This window comes from Cyprinodon variegatus, unplaced genomic scaffold (assembly GCF_000732505.1).
Source record: "Cyprinodon variegatus isolate N-32 unplaced genomic scaffold, C_variegatus-1.0 Scaffold28, whole genome shotgun sequence".
Lineage (NCBI taxonomy): Eukaryota > Metazoa > Chordata > Actinopteri > Cyprinodontiformes > Cyprinodontidae > Cyprinodon > Cyprinodon variegatus.
In genome coordinates, this window is record NW_015150481.1 from 2,080,325 (window position 1) to 2,103,738 (window position 23,414).

A 23,414-nucleotide genomic window follows, 5' to 3' on the forward strand; every position below is an offset into this window, starting at 1 on the left:
AAGTCAACACTTAGGTTTAGTTTTTGAGAATAACGCAAAACTTACAAAGGAAAACACTAATATTTGAAAAAGATATTTATTTAAAAAATATTAAATATTTTATGGATGATTTTACGCCCTGTCCATATTATTACACCACAATGTCCTGATAGATGTTAACTTTATTTTATTCTTTCTATCTCACTGACCCCCTATATATTTTACCCCCTCTGTGTGACTAGTTTTTCCTGTGTTTTTTTATATTTATCTCGCCCCTAATATTTCCCCCTAATTATGCCCCCTGGGTTCCTTTCTTTTTTCAATTTTTTTAATCTAGGATTTTTTATTCTCCCCCTAATACTTTTACAGCATTTTTCCTAGCTAATATTCTTCCCCACCTTCTCCGCTTGGAGGCTCTGTAATAATTAATAGATTAATATTTAAATTTTTATTTGTATATGTTTGATCACTTTTTTTTCTCTGCCATCTTATCCACTGTGGAGGACCAACTCTGTCATATCTAAAAATAAATACAAAAATAATAAAATGCTCAATAAATAAATAAGAATTAAATTAATTGCCCCCAAAAATACAATAAACAAATAAATGTAGGTAGAAATTAAATTATACAGTGAGATATAAATGTGTATATCTCTTTTAATATGCTTCTTTATTTATTTGCCTTTGTAATAATTACGTTATATATTTATTGTGTGTTATAATCTTCAACTTTATTTATTTATTTCTTATATTTTTAAGTATTTATGTAAGTGCATGATATAATATTTTTTCTGTTTTATTCTGCCTTTGTATTTTTTTTACCCTTTTTATTTCTTCAAAGCTATTTGTTTCTTCTGTCGTTTTTACATTTTTGTATGCATTTCTGCCTCATTATGCAAATTAGGAGGGCTGGGTCTGAGCATTTATTTGTTTATATATTATTTTTTGAGGCAACTAATTGAATGCTTATTTATTTACTGAGATTTCATTTATTTCTGTATTTATTTTTAGATATGGCAGAGTTGGTCCTCCATAATCCACCTGCTATAACTTAACACATAACAAAAGCGGCCACGGGGAGGCGGTAGAGAGCACCCCCCAAAAAAGCACACACATCCTGTCGTCATGGGAGCGCCAGTAAATCGGCTGCGGCCCCTTTAAGAAAATCTCCCCACTTGTTTCGGTGATATCAACCAGAAGAAGAAGAAACAGGGCACGGCTTGTCTCTTTATAGCGGGTTATAACGGCGCTGTCCGAGAACGACGCAACTGGTATTTTTTTTTCTCCTTTTCTAAACATCATTTGCGTTTTCTCCTGTTATAATGACGAGGCTACCCGCTGTCTAACGACAAACCCCGGGGAGGATACAGTCGTTTTGACGGTGCTGAGCGGAGAGCGGCGGCGGACATTGCAGGGATGGAGGGACCTGGAAAGCAGACGTCGTAGTGAGGAAGGCGGGCAGACAGATAGACGCTAATTTGAGAAGCAGCAGGTGTACGGAAGGATAAAAGCAGCACCGGAGGGAACCTCAGTGTTCATGAAACTTTGCTACGATTTACGTGCTGGGTAAGAACCTTTCTTTTTTATTTTACCTCTCTGCGACACCACAGAATTAAAAAATAAATTTAAAAAAAGCTTATTTTTATATTCATATCCGCCTTTTTTGGCCCGTCGCCTCTTCTTCACGGCTTTCATATTTACGAGCTGTTATATATAGACATATTAATTTATATTCCATTTTATGTTGTCGAATAAATAAAAGTAGATTAGCTTCGCAGCTAAAAATAAAAATGCTACCTTCCTATTTAACAGGTAAATCGAGCTAGCTAACATTTTTAGCTAGCCCTCCAGGGACGACTTAACGGCTCCAGGAATGACAATAACCTTGAGAAAGTATGATTTTCGTTTTTATCACTTAAAAGCAACAGGCTTTATTTAATTTATTTGAAATTTATAGATAAGTCGGCATAAATATCTAATGTGTGCAGTCAATCTTACAATCAACAGTCGTATAAGAATGAAACCATGATGAGATTTTCCTCAGACACCTGTTAAGAATCCACATCACACACATATATAAATAAAAAAATGCTTATATAACAAAGAATGAGCAACCTTTAATATAAACAAAGTAGCATATGATATTAGTCTTTAATTTTAATATAATAAAGCTCCCTGAAAAGGGCCTAATGTGTTTGTTGGTGTGGCTAAAATAAAGTTGTTTTTTATCCAAAAAGATTTAAGCAGCAAAACATAACTTTATTCCTTTTAGTTTAAGTTGTTTTGCTCTTCGCCGTTTAAAAAAACAACAACAAAAAGTAGTGTTTTTCATGTCCTGGATGCCTGAGAACTTTCTTAAATGTGAGAATAATGCACCGCTTTTCATTTATTTAGCAATTATATGCCCGTTCATCAAATTTTGATCAAGTTTTTTGGTAATGAATTCAAATCTGCAATATTTCCAAGGTTTCTGCACCCATGTGAAAACTTTACCACCCTAAAGGGTTTCCCTCTATACTCTGAATACAGACCTATGAATCAAGAGTCGTATAAGAATGAAACCATAATGAGATTTTCCTCAGACACCTGTTAAAAATCCACATCACACACAGATACAAATAAATAATACTTATATAACAAAGAATGAGCAACCTTTAATCTAAACAAAGTGGCATATAATTGTAGTCTGCTTGTTTATTGTTTAATTTTAATATAATACAGCTCCCTGAAAAGGGCCCAATGTGTTTGTTGTTGTGGCTAAAGTAAAGTTTTTGATTTTATCCAAAAAGGTTTAAGCAGCAAAACATAACTATATTCCTTGTAGTTTCAGTTGTTTTGCTCTTTGTTGTCTTGCTCTTCGCTGGTTGAAAAAAGAAAAACAACAAAAAGTAGTATTTTTCATGTCCTGGATGACTGAGAACTTTCTTAATTGCAATCACTTAAATGCATCACTTTTCATTTATTTAGCAATTATATGTGGCTCATCAAATTTTAATCAAGTTTTTTGGTAATGACTTAAAATCTGGAATATTTCCAAGGTGTCTGCACCTATATGCAAACTTTACCACCCTAAAGGGTTTCCTCTATACTCTGAATACAGACCTATGAATCAAGAGTCGTATAAGAATGAAACCATAATGAGATTTTCCTCAGACACCTGTTAGAAATCCACATCAAACACAGTTATAAATAAAAAAAAATTCTTATATAACAAAGAATTAGCAACCTTTAATATGAACAAAGTGGCATATAATTGTAGTCTACTCGTTTATTGTGTAAGTTTAATATAATACACCTCCCTAAAAAGGGTCTAATGTGTTTGTTGGTGTGGCTAAAATAAAGTTAGTTTTTTGTTTTTGTCCAAAAAGGTTTAAGCAGCAAAACCTAACTTAATTTCTTGTAGTTTTGATTGTTTTGCTCTTTGTTGTTTTAAAAACAACAACAAAAAGTAGTATTTTTCATGTCCTGGAAGCCTAAGAACTTAAATTGTGAGAATTATGCATCACTTTCCATTTATTTAGCAATTATATGCCCGTTCATCAAATTTTATTCAAGTTATTCTGGTAATGTCCTAAAATTTGGAATATTTCCTATGTGTCTGCACCCATATGCTAACTTTACCACCCTAAAGGGTTTCCTATTTACTCTAAATGCAGACCTATGAAACACATTAAAGTTGCTTTTTTGTTTTCTCATATCACCTACCCTTTCCAATAATCATATCCGGTGTAGCATTTCAAAGTGCACGACCCACACAGTTATCTTTGTGATTGGACTCCACCTGCTACTTAATCTGGAGGAAGCCTTTCAGGGAAAGCATACAAACACGATTTCAATCAACCTTCTGCTCAAGCCAAACAATTAAACTGTAAACACTGAGTTTTATAAAAACATGGGTTTTATATTTAGAAAAAAAGATCGATGAGATAGGACTTACGCTTCCTCTAAAAGTTGTGTGATCTTTTCTTGTAATCTACTGTGCAATTTAGCCATGCAGTTTGTTTTTGCTGCCTTATTTTCATGAAAATAATTCTGTCTTGTCTAGAGTACATTGTTGAAGGACTTCTGTGTATAAACCTGCTCACATTCAAGGTTCTGTGTGCTTATTGTCTGTCTGTGTGAAGGATCCTACTCATTTACAATACTTAATCTAACATAATCCAAATGATCAAATGGCTTTGAAAGAGCTTTTTAATTAATGTGGCAAATTATAGCCTAAAACTAATATCACATTTTTTGTTTAGTTGGGATATCCTCACAATAGTGAACCTGTAACTTAAGGCAGAAGTTTGCCAACATGAGGCACTCTGATGGACCAAGCTTTCTTTTTCTGTTCTAATTTACATAGTGCTTAAATAGACTCATCTGTTGCAAACAAAAATAGCCAAGATATGCGGAAAGGCATATAAAAGCTAATCCAGCTTCTCAGGTTTATCCAGGTTTAATCATAAACTATATTAAGTTTATTATAAACTATATTAACCAAGTTTAAATCTAGTTTGGCTAAAACAAAGACCAGAAAACTATGATTTTTAAAGTGTTGTTTGATATGTTTACTCTTGTATCAGAAACACAAAGCTGTCTCTGATCACTAAGGTCAAAAGGAAATTAAATACTCATCACATTGTTTAGCTTCACCTTCTGAGTCACCTCACACGAGTTCAAATTGGATTCCTTTTTGATTGAAGTCGATCACCAGTTTTATGAGGGGCCAGATGGGCCGATCGGTGAGGATATATTGATCGTTTATATAACAGCACAGTGATATTGCTGCAGAGCAAGGACACGACTGGAAGGTAATGGCCTATGCTCTGTTGTCCCGTCTCTCACTGCCAGTCTCCAGAAAAGAAATATCATATTCCATCGAGGCGATAATCGTGACCATGTGGGAGTTGCTCCCTCTGTAGCAACCTTGCTGTGTCTGTGCGCCGACGCAGCCATGTGAAGGCATTACTAGTGAGCTCTAAAGGCACTATTATAAACCAAACAAAAAAAAACAGATATCCCTTTCACTGACATTTGTGTTTGAGCAGCCATCTATACCCTTTGCCCAGAGGTTTACATTAGCGACTTGGATGAAGGCTAATGTATTTATCTTGCTCATGCTGTTAATACTGCTGCAGAATATTTTTTTTATTTTTTTTTTCATGTGACCCTAGCTTAACATGCAATTGCAAATGGAGCAGAAAGTTTAAAAAAATTTGTACTTTCCCCTTGTTTTGGTGCTCCAAGTCTACAGTTTATATTCAAAAGTTTTCTTTATTCCCTATCCAATTGAAGAAATTATATTTATTAGAGCTGGGCAATATGGTCTAAATATAAAATCTCAGATTGTTTTATTTCTTTTTTTTCCCCCGATTTTCCCCCACCTACTTATTAACATCCACTGGCGCTCTGTTGTGAATATTTACATTAAATAAAAAGCTTAGATTCTCTACCGACCATCATGTTGATTTTATGGACAACATGAGCACAAAGGAACTATTAATAAAGATATAGCGGCGTATTAAATCAGAACATTTCAAAAAAATCTTCGACTTCTTACCTGTGAAGCGTTCCTGAGGCAGTCCAATCTTAAATTGTTTATATTCAATTTGTCCGTAAGGGTATACGGATAAAAATTTATCCAGCATTTTAATTAAAAAAAACATTCCATGATGAGAAAATCACCTCATAAAAACCTTTTTTAACCATCAGAAAAGTCCCATCCTTATACCTAATGATAACTATCTTAATTACCCTACATTCCACAAACATTTCCGGTCCAAATGTTTGGTCCAAGGTTTTAATCATATTTATAAACCCGGTCTTCTCCATGGTATATATGGGCGCCATGTCTTCAGCTATGTGCAAAGCGACCGCTTCTGTGATTGTTTTCCACTGTGTTCCTTTCCTCTTATATGTGGTGCTTTGCGCAAAGGTTTCAGCTACAGTTGGCTGTTTCTTAGCTGAGGTTTGTTCTGGGTTGTTCATGCCGGAGAGATTGGCATTTTTCATAGCTACCAGCCTTTAGGCTAATGTTGCAGTGTGGGGTTTCTTTCTCCATGTTTGTCACAGCAAACCCAAACCAGTTCCAAACAAAGGATGATTTTATTCCTTTTTCAGGACTAACTTCCTATTCACCGGTAGCCAGGAGGTCGCTTGCGGAACGGCACCGTGGGAGTAATACTCCATCTATGGAAGCTCCTGCGAGCCAAAACTGTTATGTAATACAAAAAAATCCTTTTTTATTTGCCTATTTTTCTTTTCTTGGCCGCCCAACCCATTAGCTTGTCCCTTTTCCATCTATCCATACAATAATCTGCTGTCCGTGTTACCCAGTTATCTCCACCTTTATATCTATTGATCATTTTATCTCTAATATCACAAAAAACAACAAAATATCAGACTTAAAGAATTCAACTTTAGAGGACTTTAAAAAATTATAACATCTTTACATGAAAACTGCGTAGGAGCTTTGGGAAATGAACCCTTCTGCATCAAGATGGGAACATGCTTTATATCTCAGCTCTGGGCAAGGCTTTTATCTCATCTTATGTATTTCTCCCTCTGACCATCTGCCACACATTTATTTTTTTTAACAAGTAAACCAAACAAAGTTGCGACATTTTATTCTTGGCTAAGGTATTTAAAGGTCCTGCTAATCCCTCCGTCTCATAGTGTGTTATGAAACTGGGCAAAAGTTGAGAGCAGTATCTTGCTGTTGCGCTGCTCGCTCTTTTCAGAAACGTGACACCACGGAGGGCGAATGAAATCACAGGATATCCTGGGATAAGTTGATGCAGCGTATTTTAAGACGCACCTGTAAGTGGAAGCTGGCCTTGTGTCGGTTAGTAGAGCAGAAACACGACTGTGGCATTTTGATCAACAGGCAGTTATTATAGATGAGTGCCTAATGTCCCGGAAAACATGTGCTTCCACAGGAGGTCTGTAAATGCTGCTGGTTTAGTGGATTTACTTTAACACTTTCTCCTGCACGCAGAGTCGATGGCTAATGGTAACAACAAGGATATATTATTAATAAATAAGCTGTTATCTATGGATATAGTCTTGTGGGCTTATATTTTGTCTTTTTAAACCCACAACTATGGACATTTTAATATTATTAAAATGGGAGAAACTTTCAACATTCTTTTTTTGTTTTTGCAGTCAATATTATTATTATTACTAATATTATTCCTTCTTGCAACAATCCACTGCTTTTGTTGAACGAAAAAAAAAAAAAAAAATCCAAATAAAATGTATTGAAATTAGTCGTTATAATGTGACAAAATGTGGACAAAATTAAGGGAGATTAAATGCATATGGGATGCAGCGTATATGTAACCAACTGTGGTAATGAAACAAGAATCATCTGTCTGACTGATTTAAAGGTTTAAGCCAAACAAAAAGCACTTTTGTTTGGGATGAATGAGGTGGGGAATATAAAAGCTCTAATAAAAAATGCATGGGTGAGGCTATAGAGACTGATGCAAGGCTGAAAATTTCATCTTGGCTTCGGGTTAATGGGAGTAGAGCGCAAGTTATACGTTTTTGCTGGATTTATTGCAGAAAAATGAACAGTTTTAATACAAACATAAAGATTAATCACTGTTAAAAGTTTCCTTGTTCGATAAGTGTGGTTTCTTTCCACGGTGTGAAGAGGGGTGGTTTATAGACGCACTATAAGAGCAACAAATGTGGACCATTAGAGCAACCACAAGGATAGATCTTTTAAATGGTCTAAAATGACTCTCCGATGTAGCTTTTTCCATTTATTGGCTGCAAAGAATGTTCCCCTTAACAAACACTGTTTTGTCTTCAGAAGTTGCAGATATTCATGGGAAATCTGTCAGTTTGTAATATAAATCAGGATAAGTCCAGAGAGCTTTTGCAATCAGAACTTTTTCTTTTTTTCCAAGGAGGGGACGCTCAAACTTTTTGTACCCTCTGGATCCTTCATATTGCCCTCATGTTTTTTTACTGTTAAAAAAAGGATTAATTTCAGAGATGGATCAAAGGCTTTGTTCGCACTGCAGGCCTCAATGCCTTGTTGTTCAGACTGTCATGAAAAGATCAGATGCAGGTCACATTTGGGCCATAAAATCGCTGGGTCACTTCAGGCTGCAGTGTGAATGTAGCCAGTGATTTGCGGCCAGTTTCCCAATCTCTGGTTTAAAACTCGACTGATTCTGGTTTTCTGCAATTTCTCTTTTCGAACTAGCATTGACAGAGAATACGTTTATTAAACATTCCTGGTGTTGGCTGTCAAAACCAGAAGTGTTTTTGCTCTCTCTCTCCATGACGAGGAATGGAGTTGTCAGTTTTAACTCTATTTACTTTACTATAAGCTGTGAATGGTATACAAAAAAAAAAACTTTAATATGTTTCACCTTTTAATGTCATCTTCTGGAAGTTAATTCCCACTGGTCTCGCAAGTTTCCTTTGTAATGCCCACTGAATCTAAATGTCATTTTCTGACTTTAAATATTTACTAGGGGTGCAGTGGATCTCAAAAGTCAACGGTTCGTATCGTTCAACTAATTTTTTGCATCAGAGCAAAAAAAAAAAAAAAAAAATCCAAGACAAATAAACAGGTTTTATCCTTTTGTTATTCACACATTTTTTTTCTTCTCCTGCTGATAAAGATCTGTCACAACCTTTTCTGTGAAGTGTGCATGCGATTAAACTTGTACCGCAAGCTAGATTGTAGCGAAAACTGAGTTTCAGTCTCACAACAAATCCATCTAGAAAGACTCCCGTTAATACATCCGCCTCCGAATAACCACTGGCTCAGACTAATGACATACCAGCAGTGATTTATGGGTTTGGATATGTAGGAATGATGACATTCAGAAGGGCCTTGCTGGGGTATTACAGACATGGCTATGCTGGAGGACTCACCTGTTGATGCCACAATTGACTTGGTTTTAGCTAAAGTAGCAAGAATTTCTCATTTAAAAAAGGATTGAAGAGAATCACTTTGTGCATTTTTAGATGGAAATGTCTGTGCTTTTCTTCAGACAAGATTTTGAAAAAGTTTGATTTATCAGCTTATGAAACGCTACGATTGGCTGAAAGCGTATTATGGAAGGTGTGTACTAGCTGGGACATCACCCAATTAGCTCGAAGTATTGTACTAAACGTTCCTCCTTTTCACGAAGAGAGTGAACGGCAGCCATCCCAGATTGATAACGTAGCACTTAGCTCAGTTCTACACATATGCACGACAGGATGTTGTAACGTGGCTGAGGTACTCTCACTATGTGTTTAAAGCTCTCGTTTTGCACAACTGAATATGGGCTCATGTTCACACCTATAAATACACCAGTACTGTTTTTGATGGCTTTTGCCAGGTCGGATTGTGCAGCAGGGGGCTGCATATACAGCGTGGTGATAAGCGGATTTTAAGCGGGCTTCGTTTTCACTCCTGTCAGTGGAACACCGGGGTGATGTCGCTTCAAATGCGTTTCCATGCTTGATGTATTTCCACCATCATATGTCTTTCTTGTTCCAGAGTACTTACACACCATCATGGTTTCATCCACTAACCTCTTTCCTTCATTAAATTGGACAGGAAAGCCAAAATGATACCATACTGGTGATTTAAATTACGAGGAGTGTTCAGGCTCCTCCTTTGTTCTGCTTGCAATGACCACGCTGTGGAACGGAACGTGCGCATCGCTTTTTTTCCTCTTCTCTCTCTGTAAGTCAGTCCACGGATCATGTCGGGGCCGAACTGAAAATATTGATCTGAGCGGATCAACGATGATCCGTTGCACCACAAATTTTAACCTTTCCCAGTAAGTGAATTCGATAAATTGGATTTTTTTTCCATCTGTGCTATCTATTAGGTTTTAGATATGGTGTGCTCAATCACCAGGGAAAGGTTAGACATTGAAGTTTTTGACAGATTGAGCAGTCATCAGATCTGATCAAGCTAAAAATGTAACCAAATCCTGAGTCTTTCAAAATCTCATGGCTCCTTTCTAGGCTAACCATCTCCTAAAATGGCTTTTAATACATTTTGCTCAGATTCCTGCATGGACTGAACATTTTGCCATAATGAGATTAGAGAAACATTTGTTTTACTCTAGGTTCCTGGGCCTCGGGGGGTCACTGACTGACTGTAGTAGTCGATGTGACCAAGAGTAACCTCCAGCTTGAGGGTTTATTAGCAGAAGATTACTCAGAGACACATACCAGCTCTGATACAGAACATTAGGCTTGCATTAGAGATGCAGAGGGAGCTTGTACAGCTATTGAAGCCTGACTAATGATCACAGGTACAAACAAACACTACCAGCTCTCACATGCTTCTACAAAGCGGGATGTTTTTGTTTTGTTGGCGTCGTTATATTTTACGATCGTTGCGTCATTTCTGCAAAACCTGTGTCATCTGTGACTTATGACGAGGTAAAGGTGTTTAGAGGTCTTTCTGTTTGTGAAGCAAATGATTCATGAGGGCTGTTTATTCGGACTGAGAGGGATCAGACCTTGAGCTGAAACCCACTCCTCCTCCTCCTGTCCTCTCCTCACTTCTATTGACGCTTCTATTTAGGACTTGTTCAGAACATGGCTCTGGAGCAGAGAAAATGCATCTGCAAAGGAAATAAACAAACAGGAGGAGGCCTTAAATGAAAACATGAGATCATATTTTTACTTTCAGATCTGTAAGTTCTTTATTTATTGACTTTAAGATAGTTTGAGGCAATCAGTGACTGAAACTGAGGCAAATTATTGTGGGAACAGAAAGGAAACACAAACCCCACCAGTCACATCTACACGTGGGTGGGGGACGGAAACTTAACATTTGTGTGAGAAGGTGTTGATAGAAACTTCATCCCACTGTTATCAGGCCGTATAACCTCCTTTAAACAGTGTCTCAACCATTTCCCGTTAGCTTAAGCATTCTTTCTACTGCCGTTAGCATCTTGGATCGTAAAACTACTTGTTCGGGACACTGTGAACACGTGACAGAAGGTGCTCTGGTTAGCTAATACCCAAACTGAACCTTTTGGCCTACATGTAAAATGATATGTGGAGGGAAACTAGCCACCTGCTGCACAGGAGGGTCAACATGCAGGCACACTCTGCTCACAGAGATGCAGGCTCTCAGGTTCTGGTCCAAACAAGAAAACATACATGGAACGTAAGAAAAAAAAAAAGTTTCCTGGTGTGATATGTGGAAAATCTTCTTGTATTAACTAGAACGATATATCATAGCTCTCATTTCCCTCACGTAGAAGCAACCAAGAGTTAAGTGGTTGAGCTATACCAAGCCAATTAGACAGGGTCAGGGGGGCAGAGACTAGATTTAACCTTTAAAGTCATTTTAAAAGATTCCTTTCTACGTTATGTTATTCTTTTTGCTTCTTTGAATGCCCTGCTAATAACTTAGCAGACATTTCTGTGATAGATAACTGGACGCAGTACAGAGGCTGTGGATTAATCCTTTTATTGCCTTTAAGTCATAAGCACTATAATTAGCACAGATTGTAGAGGTGGGAGATTAATTGTAGTGAAACAGCATCCAGTGGGTTTAAGAGGGAAAAAATAATGAAATATTGATGTAGGAATTGGCAGTTAAGACCTATCCGGTTTCATTAATGTCTTTCCTAAACTAGCAAAAATAAATGGAAGATAAGTTCCTTTGCTTGGAAGTACACAAAACTGCTGAAAGTGCTGCATAATTGTCGGCATCTGTTTTTCATCTTAAAATGACAGATTTATCTTTTTAAAAGGAGGTGGAAATGGAAGAGTCATTCAAAATTGACTCCTCTGAAGGAGTCTGCAACTCATTTTTGGTGTCCGATCAATAAAATGAGGGTGAATGAATCCTGTTAATGATTTAAACTTTAAACGAAGCCAAGGTTTAATCCTGCACTCTGATTTTTTTAAGATAGCACCCGTCAGATAAATTGTTCTCTCGTCTTGTTGTCTGACAGTCCTCAATCAAGCAGATTAAGTAATCTTATTGGATTACACTACTCCTAATCCTTTACCAATTGACAAATCCCAGCAGAAGGCAAACGGTTCAGGGATGACTGCTCATATTTGGGAAAGCATCATGTATCAGTTTCAGACACTTTTTTTAATCTAAATAAACGGTTATTGGAAAGAGTTAAGTCCCCACACTCATTGCGTGGCGACTGAAACAGGCCGCTGTCATCAGACACCAGCCGTGTTTTGGCCACAGCTTTAGTTCTGGAACTAAATCAATTTTGGGTCAAAAAATCCAGAGCAGTCCACTGCACCCAGAGCAGAAACGAGATGTAATCCTTCCATCTTTGTGTCTGCGCTAAAGGGCAAACCAACCCCACAGGGACGGGGTTAAAACTCAAAGAGCATTAAAGGTTACAGCATTCACTATGTCACCTCGCTGGACCTTTTAGTGAATGTGAAAAGGTTTGAAATACTAATGGTGCTGGTGAGCAGATCAGTGAACTGATGGCATGTGGAGGATCACTGTCCCCTCCAAAAGTAATAAGAATAACCGTTAAATTTTTTTTTTTTTTTTTACGTTTTTCTATTGCAGGGTTGCCGTCCGCCATGTTAAGGTAAAGCCCAGGTACGCGGTGTTGACCATGCTAAAGCGCCTGGACAGGATCCGCTTCCGAGGCCCCAGGACGAGAGACGACTTCCCAGATCTGGGCGATTCGCCACCCGCCTCCGACAGTGAATGTAACGACGACGTGCAGCTGAAGCCGAGAGCATCTCTGCGGGATGCAGAAGATGTTCAGCGAGACCCTGTGAGTTTGATCTGTGGAATTGTGGTTTTCCTTTCCTCTCTTTATTTATGTACTTTGTTTTTCCTCTTGACACGATAAAGTGTTATGCAACGTTTGCTTTTTTTATTCATCGCACTGGAAGCAGTGAAAAGAAATAGAGCCGTTCTCTTTAAAACCCATGGGAGAAGAGCTTTTACCCTTTGTAACGGAGCATTTCCTCTCACCAAAGGGAGAAAAATATGCTCCTTCACCCTACTGATGTTTTTGTTGCTCACAGAAGAGAGGGTCTTATAATTAGAGTGATGTGGTCAGGATTAATGTGGACATGACACCGAGATGGCAATCTGCTTGTGAACAGAGGAAATAGGAGGAGCAGCAGTGAGATGAGGAGATATTAGACAGCAGGAAAGAGATTAAACCTGACTTGAATTTGACGTCAGTGGATTGAACTAGTGGGTGTCCCCTCCTCCTGCACCGAGGTGGGTGGAAAAAAAATTCTCCTGTTGGTGGTTAAAATTACCAAGATTGTCGTCATTGAGTCCTTGCACAGATGGAAAGATGTCCAGATTGAAAGTACTTTGCCAATCACTTCCTTTTTGTCACTTGAAGCCAAGTCGCTCTGCATTCTACTTTCTGTTTGTTTTTAAATAGACGTTGGATAAAATGGTGGTCTGGGACTTTTTTCTGGATCCCTTCTGAAAATGGTTTGCCGAGTAATGCTGGATCTGAGATGCAGAGTCTGACTGGTATTCACCTGAAGTGCTTTCAAAAGCAGGGTTTTCTAAAAGTATTCATTCTTTTTCCAGGTTTATAGTTCAGAATTTCATGGATTTTACTGGGTGTGAAGTATTGCATCATGATTATGGGGAGGACGGTTCCCCAAGTCTAGTCTTAGACTTACTTAAACAAACTTTATTGACATTTTGTACACACAGTGTATACAAAACTAATTTTTCGTTTTTGTACAGCCCTCATGACATTTTTCTTAAAGTGCAGCAGTGATCCGAGTCTCCGAGCACTAAATTAGTGAATTCCCCCTCAGTATGTCACTAGATCTAGAATTTCTGGTTATGAGCCATTTATTTGATTTAAGTTTGCTGAAGGAGGCCTGCCTCTAATGGTTCCAGGAGCGTAGCTCTTGAGGACTAGACTTGGGACCCTCCTTATGTAAAACTACCTTTAAGTGTATATACATCTGAAATCTTGACCAAAAAAGGCCATTCTAATGCTTGCATTGGATCAAAAGGGTCTCAGCGTCTCGTTAGATTCTATATTAGAATCTAGGTTTGAACTTTGACCCCAAGTGGCTCTTTGGATCTTCCACAGTGGCTCTTTAATGAGATAATAAGATCATACCGTTTTTTAATAATAATAATAATAAGAGAGTTTTTTTTTCTTTCTTTTTTTTTTCTTTTGCAGTTTTGGATATTTTTGTTAGAATTAAACTTTGAATAAAAATCAAAAAGGAGTGTTTTGGTTCATGTTTTATTGGGTTTTTAAATCGACATGAATAAACCACAATCTTTACTAATAATCTGAGACCATTCATCATTTTTTCACTTTGCTTTATATTGACCCCCTGAGCGTTGCAGCTGATGTTTGCATGTCTACATGTGCAGCAATGTTTGCCTTTGTGAGCACCAGGAAGACATCGCCCACATCAGAGCAGTGATGAGTCACACTCTAAACCCCAAAATAGACAAAGCTAGCTCTTAACTCAGCTGGGATGCACACATTCAAACACGCGTGTGGCTTACAGTATATGTCACTTTACCAGTGGATAGCTGTGTTTAGTATGTTAAAGCTGCAGCTATTTTGTACCCCCTGTAGGGTTCCCCTGGAGCCTCTCAGGTCTCTCCTACCCTCCAGGATTAAATCACATGACACCGGTTGAAGCCTCCACTTCATCACCTCATGTGAAAAGGGTAAAGCTTGTGACCCCAGCTGCAGAGTTCCCATCCCATTATCTTTATTAAATAAGCTTGCAAGCTCACCTGTTTCTTCTAATAGACAAACTGCTGTGGCTTTAATAATCCTAAACCAGTCAGGCCCCATTAGAATAATTGTGATGGGTAATTAAGGAACAAAAAAATTCACACAGCACTTTTATTTCTTGCATTCATATTGCTGCACCCTATTTGATCGTTTTGATTATGGTCAACACTGCAGAACATCTGTCCTTAAAACGATCAGCCAATGATCTGGCTATCACATGTAACCGTATATGGATGCTGTTTTGAGTTGTGGGTCAATAAACAGGACATGAGTTGAAAGTAGGATGGCTTTGTTATGACTTGAAGTGCATTAAATCTGCTGCTTGATGCATTTCACTCCCGATCTTACCCTGTCAGGGAGGAGATAAGAAAAACCACGGAATGTCCTGAATTCCTTACTGTTCTCTGAAAATGTTTTTTGGAATTATTTGGACCATCGTTAGCATTTTCCAAATACTCATGTGGTTAAATACGAAGTAGCAACTGAAACTACATTTTATTTTATTGTAATTTAGAGTATTGACGTCAGACTTTTATAAGCTTTTACTTTAAAGACTTTTACGTGCATGCAAAATATATCCATGCTTTTTATTAAGCTTGCATGCAAAATAAGTCTGGAGACTTGCATTGATGTATATGTAACAAAAATCTTATAAAAATAATTGTATTTGAGCAAAAAATGTTTCCATTAATTAGTATTTCACATGTATGTTGTACAAGCAGAAACGTATACATGCTTTAATTCTAGTTTTGAAATAAAGCAAGAGAAAGGAGCGCAGAGCACCTTAAGGTCTTTTCAGACTAAATGGTGAGCATCTTTAGAAACATGTTTGAGTTGATGCAGATTCACTTATTAGTATTCTTTACTTTCAACTGACGTCACGTCTGCCTCGTTACTTATCCGTCTCATGAAGTGGTGGTTTGACTGAACGAGTTTACTAGAGCCCCGTGTTTAGTGAGCATTCAATCTTGACTTGAATATGCCTTTTGCATGTGTTTAAGGTTGCTCTAACAGATCTAATCACAAGAGACTGATAAAGGATGCTTTCGGCTTCCTCGTGAAGATATTCAAACAGGGCCTCGCAGTAAGGATTTCACAAAAAGATGCAGGAAAAACTGGCCTGCTAATATTTAGTTGATTTCGAAGGGAGCGGTGTCAATAAATTCCAAAGTTTGTGGCGATCACTTTTTTTTTAAAGGTTAGTACCGTAATTTTCGGACTATTAGCCGCACCTAAATATAAGCCGCAGAAGCTAAATTGCATGATTTGTACATATACAAGCCACACCGGACTACAAGCCGCAGGTTTTTTATGTTTAATATCCGTCTTTCTCGCTGTCGTTCTGTCTCGTACCACTCGCGGTAGAAGTCTGCTTCCGGAGGACCTCTGCATTCCCCCACGCGCGGCTACCGTACTTGTGTGTTTAAGTAAATGTGACGTCAACATGGTGGATCCTTAAATCCATGGATTGAAGTATTACCCTAGTGGCCGTTAGCTGTAAAAGTCCATAGATAAGCCGCATTGTTATATAAGCCGCAAGGTCGAAAAATGGGGAAAAAGTCGCGGCTTATAGTCCCAAAATTACTGTAATTCACTTTTGACGCTAATTTACAGATAAAGAGCCTTTCAGTGTCATAAGCAGTGATTTGAAGATGCATTCAGAGTACTTTAAAAAACTAGCAAACGCTTTTACGTCGAAGGATTATTTATTTACCCAGCCATTCAGTCACAATGAGCACAATATGTTGTTACATCCCCATCTTCTTTTATCAACAACCAGGTATGAGTTGACATTTTAGATAAACACTGCGAATGTTGGACCTGAAAAAAACAGCAGAAACCTGTCTGAGTATGTTTTGTTGACAGACACACATAGCAAGTACAAGTTCATATAATAATCGTTACTTACGTGACTCTATATGAAGCAAGATTAGTCTTTCAGCACCTCAACTCCGACTTCTTTAACCCATCCACAGTCAAAAAAGTTGTAGGCATCCTCCTTTTCCATGCCTTCATTTGTTTAGCAGTGCAAAAGCTTGTTTGTAACGCTAGCTAGTTTGAGGTATCGGGGAACTGAACTAGCAGGTATTTTTCCAGCTTGTAAGTCAAATCAGTCTTGGATAAGTATCTATTCCATCGTATAATTTGACTTTTTCCATGTATAGATTCTGAGAATTAGAATCTAATGCATGAAAATATTCGGAGCAACAGTTGTATTTTCTTCACACATCGGCAGCCATTTTTAGTTGGCCTGACCAGCACTTAATTAACCGGAAATGATTGGTTCAAGTGATTGCAAGCCAAGAATTGGATCAAATGCCATGTGAAACATATGCATCCAGCCATATTTGGACTTTATGTATATAAAAAAAAAAGATACTATGTAGATTCTATCATTATGCTTTTTTTTTTTTTTTTGCACATTCAAAGAGTATAGTTTTTATAGGGCACTTTACATAATTATTTAGTTCTCAATGTCTCAGAGTGTTAATGTTTTTAAGTAGTGATCCTAATAAATTTTGTCAATATTTTGTGTTGTTACGCTGTCCCATCAAGTCTCGCGGTGGGACAGAAGCAGCCTCCTAAGCTCATGTCCTTAAAGAGGAAAAGCATATAGGCAATAATCATTAGATTTGATGTTGGGGCTCGACCTACTTGCAATTCCCAGGGGGATCTAAAGGCATCAAACATTGTGCAGTTGTGTTAGTTTACCAACTGTGGGATTGTTGTCATGACGCAGAAACTGAAAGAATCAAAGCAGAAGAGCTGCAGCCGAGCCCTGATAATGCAGCAAAGCTTCACTCCCACTATCCTCTGGTAACTCCACCTCTTCCTCATCCTCCATGTTTTCACCCTCATTCTCGTCTGTCCTCTTCCTTTCATTTTCCTCACTCTCCCCCCAACAGCACACTCTACTTTAATTATTTGAGGTTGTTTTTTTTAAGAACACTATCCATCATTAAGCTTGTTTCCCATGAGCCATGTCTGTCATTTGGCTCATTCGTCTCCTCTTCTATGCTTCATTCTTTGCATAGAGAGCATCAGTTTGAGACGATGCAGCATATCTAAGCAGGAAAAAGCACAAACCTACCGGCTGCAGTCGGCTTACCCCGCTGCTGCAGCATGTGCGTGTGTGTGTGTGTGTGTGTGTATGCGTGCAGCAGAAGTCTTAAAGGACCCTCACTGTAGTCGAGCAGCGATGCTCAATCTGCAGTGCTCATCCTCCACTAGCGCATCCGTCTCTCTGTTCCCTGCATCGCCCTCTGAGCTTCACCCTTTCTCCAATCTCTCTGCCGTTCTCCGCTTCCACTTTACTGCTGTGTTGAAAACCATCGGTGTTGTTTGAGTCATCGGTGCACACGTCAGTAAAAGGGGGGGGGGAGGGATTCTCCTCGTCTCCTTCACTCCTGCTGGTCCTGAACCCGGAGAGGAAACATTGGCGTGAGTCATGGCTCGGTACTGATGGTGTGTTTCAGATAGTTTAGGCTTTTCCTGTCTGTTTTACTCAGAAACGGACCTACTGGGGGTTCTACCAGTCCCCCTCTGGATTTATTAGGTTAAGCTTCTGATTGTGTGTGTGTTTCTTCATGTGCAGGCCGGTTCAGGGTCCCCCACGATGGCAGCCGCCGTTCAGGACTTCCAGAGGTCAGAGTCAGAACGCCTCAGTGAAGTGAAAGGTCACTTGGAAATTGCCTTACTTGAGAAACATTTCCTACGTGAGTATGCACACACCTCAGTCTGCATTTGTGCTTATGGCTTTATGGTTAGGACCTGTGGTTTGGGCTGATGAAAAGCAGGACAGAGCTTCTTCCACAGGTGTCTTATGCAAACTGCAGCAGGATGCAGACTCCATTTGCATGGAAACATCGGCTTCAGGAGCTTTGCTTACAACCTAATTCCTCATTTTTCAGAGAGACCGTGACGGCGAACACGTGCTTCTGCTTTTTGCTGCCTCCTGATATTGTGGCTTAACAGTCATGATGGTCACACTTCTGGGTGTCAGCTTTCTGCAATGGTTGTTATCATCATTGAACTCCTATAGCTTTATAACCTAATGTTGGATTGGACTCTGACTTCCTGTTTGTTTGTTGTGGGCTAGCAAACTTGAAATGATACTGGGAGCATCCTGGATGCAAGCAGCTGCTGAGCTGATGTTAATCAGTTTAGCAGGCTACAGCCAATAATGCGAAGAGAAACACACTCAGTGACCCCAGAGCTGTTTACCTTGTAGATTAGACATGAATGATTTAGAAAGTCACACATCAATCAGCTACGATTATCAGCAGGTCCTAAAATACATCACGAGAAAAGCCTCTCACTGTTTGGGGCCTTAAAGCATGAAGAAACAGCTATATTTAATTTTGATGTACATCTTATATTACTATGTGGTATTTTGTTTTAAAAATGTAGCATCTTTTTTCAGTTAAATCCTTCACAGTGTAACATGGTGGAAGTCATCTATCAGCTCTCACCAAAGAGGCTTTTTTTATTACTCTTTTACGTGGAGTCTGACTTCATTTTCAATAAATGTTTCCTGTGTTGCACCGTCGTGAGCTGCCTTCTGATCCGATACCAAATACGGCCACTTAATGGATGATTCATTTTAAAGGTTGGTTTCAAATTTCTGCGGTTTCATCCTAAAAAGCTCTCACTTCCAGGGCATTATAAATGATGACATAATCAGATTTTTTTTTTCTTTCCTGTGATTCAGGCCTAAGCCTTTGTGCCTCTCATTTTTTAACTGTACAAACCATAGTCGGGTGATCTAACAACAGGTTTTTTTTATTTTATTTATTCCTTCAATATTTGCAGGGTTTGTGTTTGGCTTTGCATAATTACAATGTTGCTTCCAGCCTATTTTTAGTTTCACTTTGACTGCATAAGATTTGCATTCAGGACAGCAGCTAACAACACACCAACGCTGAGACTTCTGGGAAAAAGCCCTCCTGTTACAAGGCTAGTGTAATGGGATTGCTGAAACATTAAATAACCTCAAAGCTAACCGTTTTATTTTGCTATCATTCTTATTTAAATGAAAAGTCCAGCTGTTGTTCCTAAAATAAAGTCAGGATAGTGTAGGACAGTAAGAGAATCACTGTTACATCAGTCTAAAACTTCCAACCAAACATGGATGATGGTGTCCAGTAAGGGGGACGGGTTGTACTGTAGTGTGTAATGAACTGTAAACTCTCTCCTTGTTTCTTTACATCTAATATGTGTGTTTGTGAGACAGGGAATACCTCAGGCAGTGTTCGCTCTCATAAAGCCTCATATGAAGCTAAAAGGTCCAACGTCATCGTTACGATATGAGCTCTTTTCATGCTTCTGGATATATATATATGTATATATATTTTTTCTTTTAGTCTAAACTCGCTTTTCCATTAAATAAAAACCTTTTATCTTTATTCATCCAGAAGCTCTCTGTTACATCATTCCCTCTCCCCTCTTTTCAGGTCTCCTTTCATTTCCCTCTCATCATGAAAGAAACAGCATGAATGGAACCAAAACACATCTGTGATCTTTTCATTTTTTCCCACTCAGAAAATGATTTCTGCTGCTTAAAAGAAGGCAACAAACTAGCAGAGGTGGTGCTGCCTATCTAGACTCCATCTTCATCCTTCTCTTTTTATTTCCGCTCTCTTACCACCTAATGCAGTTCTGCCCTTTCAGCCCTGTTGTTATCATGTTTACTTCTACGTCCGTCTGCTCTGTTTATGAAGTTCCGTGCAAACAATAAACAATGGAGTAGCACTCGGCGAGGTTTCCCAGTTAAGCTTGCTGCATAGGCGGTCGTACGTCAGCAGATCAATGCAGACTCATGTGCTTATATGGAGTTTGTCATTAAGTGAGCTAAAGAGATTAAGATGGTGAAACAAAACACTCCTTTTAGAGAATAATAATGTGTTGGGTAATGGCTTCCTGGTGCACACATATAGGAAAACAAAATGTTCTACTTAGGTTAGTTTGAGTTCCTTTTACTTTCAGAAATGAAGCTTAGATTTCATCTGCTGTTTGGACAGTCAGGAAAAAATGTAAAAGCATAAACATTGGGGGCATAAATGATGACAAGATGAAAATGATAACATGACAATCATAACAGCAATGATTAGAGTTTTGGAGAATTTGCTCCATCTAACGATGGCTAATCGTTGATTAGCATGAGCCGGCTGTGTGATGTAGGCAGACTGGAAGGTGCTGCAGTCTCTTGAAAAGCGTAGGTTGAAAAAGAAAATCTTCAAATGTTAGGCAATACCCAGATTAGTCATGTAAACAACAATTGTACATCTCTTATTAAACAGTTTTCTAACTGCAACATGATTTTGGAAAGTCATATAAGGTTCTCATAGTGTTGCTGGTCAGGTTTCTGCTTAATGCTGGGGTCGATAAAATATCCTATACCAACAATAATCGCAAATATCACCAGGAATCATAAATGTGTTTATGACCTATTTTATAATGTGGAATACTACAAAAGGCTTGATATATTTCAGAACATTAGTCAACAACAGGTATGAGAACTTTACATTGTTTTAAACTTTCTAATATATTGAGATTTTAGACTTGGGCTAATGCGTGGCAGCAGACGTCACAGACTTATCAAACGTTTAAATCTAGCAACTGCCATGTTTAGTACCTACTCTGGTCCCCTGCGCGTCATCAATGCCATCTGCATATTTTGCCGTCTGGTGTAAAAACATAACAAAGGTGACCCAAATATTTATTTATACCACTTACCAAAAGAGAATTAACCTTGTCAGAGATGGCCATCAGCGATCAGAAGAGCTGACTGGCGGCGGACTGCAAGTAGCCGTCTGTGCAGTATACATTTGGTATCAGGTGAGCTAGCCTAGACTGTTGCCAACTAGATTTAATGTCTTGTACATTCTTTACTTTCTTTATTAATTAAACTGACTAAATGCCTTGTAAAAGAAATGAATTTGATATTAAGATCTGAAGATTGAGCATCGGACAGTATCGTTGTGTTTAGCTGAGAGTCTGCAGGGACCCCTTATGGATCGCATCCAGTCACTGATTTTTCTCTGTTTATCGTTTAAGGTCACAGGGATTTAAATGAGGATGATCCATTGTGGTCAGAGGGGAAGCGTCACACAGCTAAGCTAAGCGTGCGGTACTCGGTATGGCAGTGGTTAGTTAGAATGTGTCATGAGGTCGTGGTTCTCTCATTGCTTATATCGGATTGATTTCCGATATCAATATTGTATTGGTTCATCCCTATTAATAGGTGGACATAAATCTAGTAAAACTTTAGTACAGGTTTGCTATCAAAGTGTACTCAAATTTAACATCTGGAATAGTATTTAGGGATGAGTATTTATCATATAGTTTATTGCAATAAGAATCTAGTCATAAGAATTTTTATCATCTTAAATGATAAACTAGAATCAGTGATGATTTAAACCCCTGAAACTGTGTGAATTATTTTATTTTTAATTCTTTTTTTGAAGAATATAATTAAACTCAGTTCCGGATTTTAAGTATGTTCTTCAAGAGTATTATTTGTGATCGTCTGACCTATGATTACTGTGGTAAACAGCCATAAAGTTACCTACGACTGGGAAGAAGTAATGATTTTTTTTTTTCTTTTGGTTGTTGTTTTTTTTATCTCCACTTTTATCTTTATCACAATATTATCCAATATTGTGATAAGATTTTAAATGCATGTCCCTCAGCCCTAGTACTATTACTAGCACTGCTACTTAAGAGGGTTAATTTGTTGATTTTTCTTGTTTAATCCAACAAAAGTTGAGCTGATTGTGTTGTTAGTTAGAGCTTCTCTGATACAGTTACCATATTTATTTCTGCTAAAACGTATGATCCCTTAGTTTGAGTTGTTGGATTTAAACTATCATAATTATAAATATCATTATTTAGATGTAACGTTTAAATTTATGCAGCAGCTGGAGAAATCTGAGAACTTGATTATTCAGACTCTGAAAAATCCTCATTTGAGCAGCTATAGGTAGACATCTGCTATTAGGAATCACCGGATGGAAAGACGAAATAAAGTAATGAACTAGGCTAATTGTCTTGTAATGACTTTATATCTTGTTTTTCCAATATGGACCTTCCTTGTGTCTGCAATAAGAATAGAATTTAACGGAATTTAAATACAGAAAAACATTCAATTTTTCCCATAATATCACCCAGAATTTTTTTTTTTTATCATGTTTTTGGCATGTTTTCTTTCCCTTATAAAAAGCAAGCATAACGTGGCCGTATGGTCTGATATCCTGTTTATGCTGTGTTTGATAAAATGAAGCCCATATTTTAATCAAACAAGAATTCATGCTATAAGTGCAACCCCTTTGTTAAAGACGTATAGTTGAAATGAAGTGATTCTCCTTCCACTGGTAAGCTGTCAGAAGGTGGTACCAGTGGAAATCACCTTATGTCATTATATTAACAGGCTTAATGTGCTAAAGCTGTTATTGCTTCCCTCTGTGCCCTCATATTAAGTATTTCTCCTTCCTTTTCTTGGATGTCTTTTCACCTCAGTTTTAATCATGGATAGAAATGCTGTCTCTGGCTTTTAAAGCAATGATTTGTTTGATTTAAAACAGTGATTTTTATTATATATATTAGTCTTGCCCTTTCAGTTTTTGTTTTATTTCTAATTTTTTTGGTTAATCCTTTTGATGGGTCTATAAGGTTAGGAAGCGCTGCATGAGTTTCCTGTGTTTGGTCATGCTTTGAAGGTCAGTGCGAGAG

At 38.0% G+C, this 23,414-nt stretch overlaps 1 protein-coding gene across 4 annotated transcripts in view; it reads left to right on the forward strand.

The window, feature by feature from the left end:
* The first annotated feature begins 1,178 nt into the window (after positions 1-1,178).
* gramd4 (GRAM domain containing 4) overlaps positions 1,179-23,414 on the forward strand; it is a 44,322-nt gene continuing 22,086 nt past the window's right edge. For all 4 annotated transcript variants that reach the window (XM_015397967.1, XM_015397981.1, XM_015397975.1 and 1 more), the window contains exons 1-3: positions 1,179-1,545; positions 12,497-12,710; positions 18,280-18,400. In XM_015397967.1, coding sequence (XP_015253453.1) covers positions 1,517-1,545; positions 12,497-12,710; positions 18,280-18,400 — 364 coding nt within the window. In that variant the 5' untranslated portion in view covers positions 1,179-1,516. The remainder of the gene's footprint in view (positions 1,546-12,496; positions 12,711-18,279; positions 18,401-23,414) is intronic.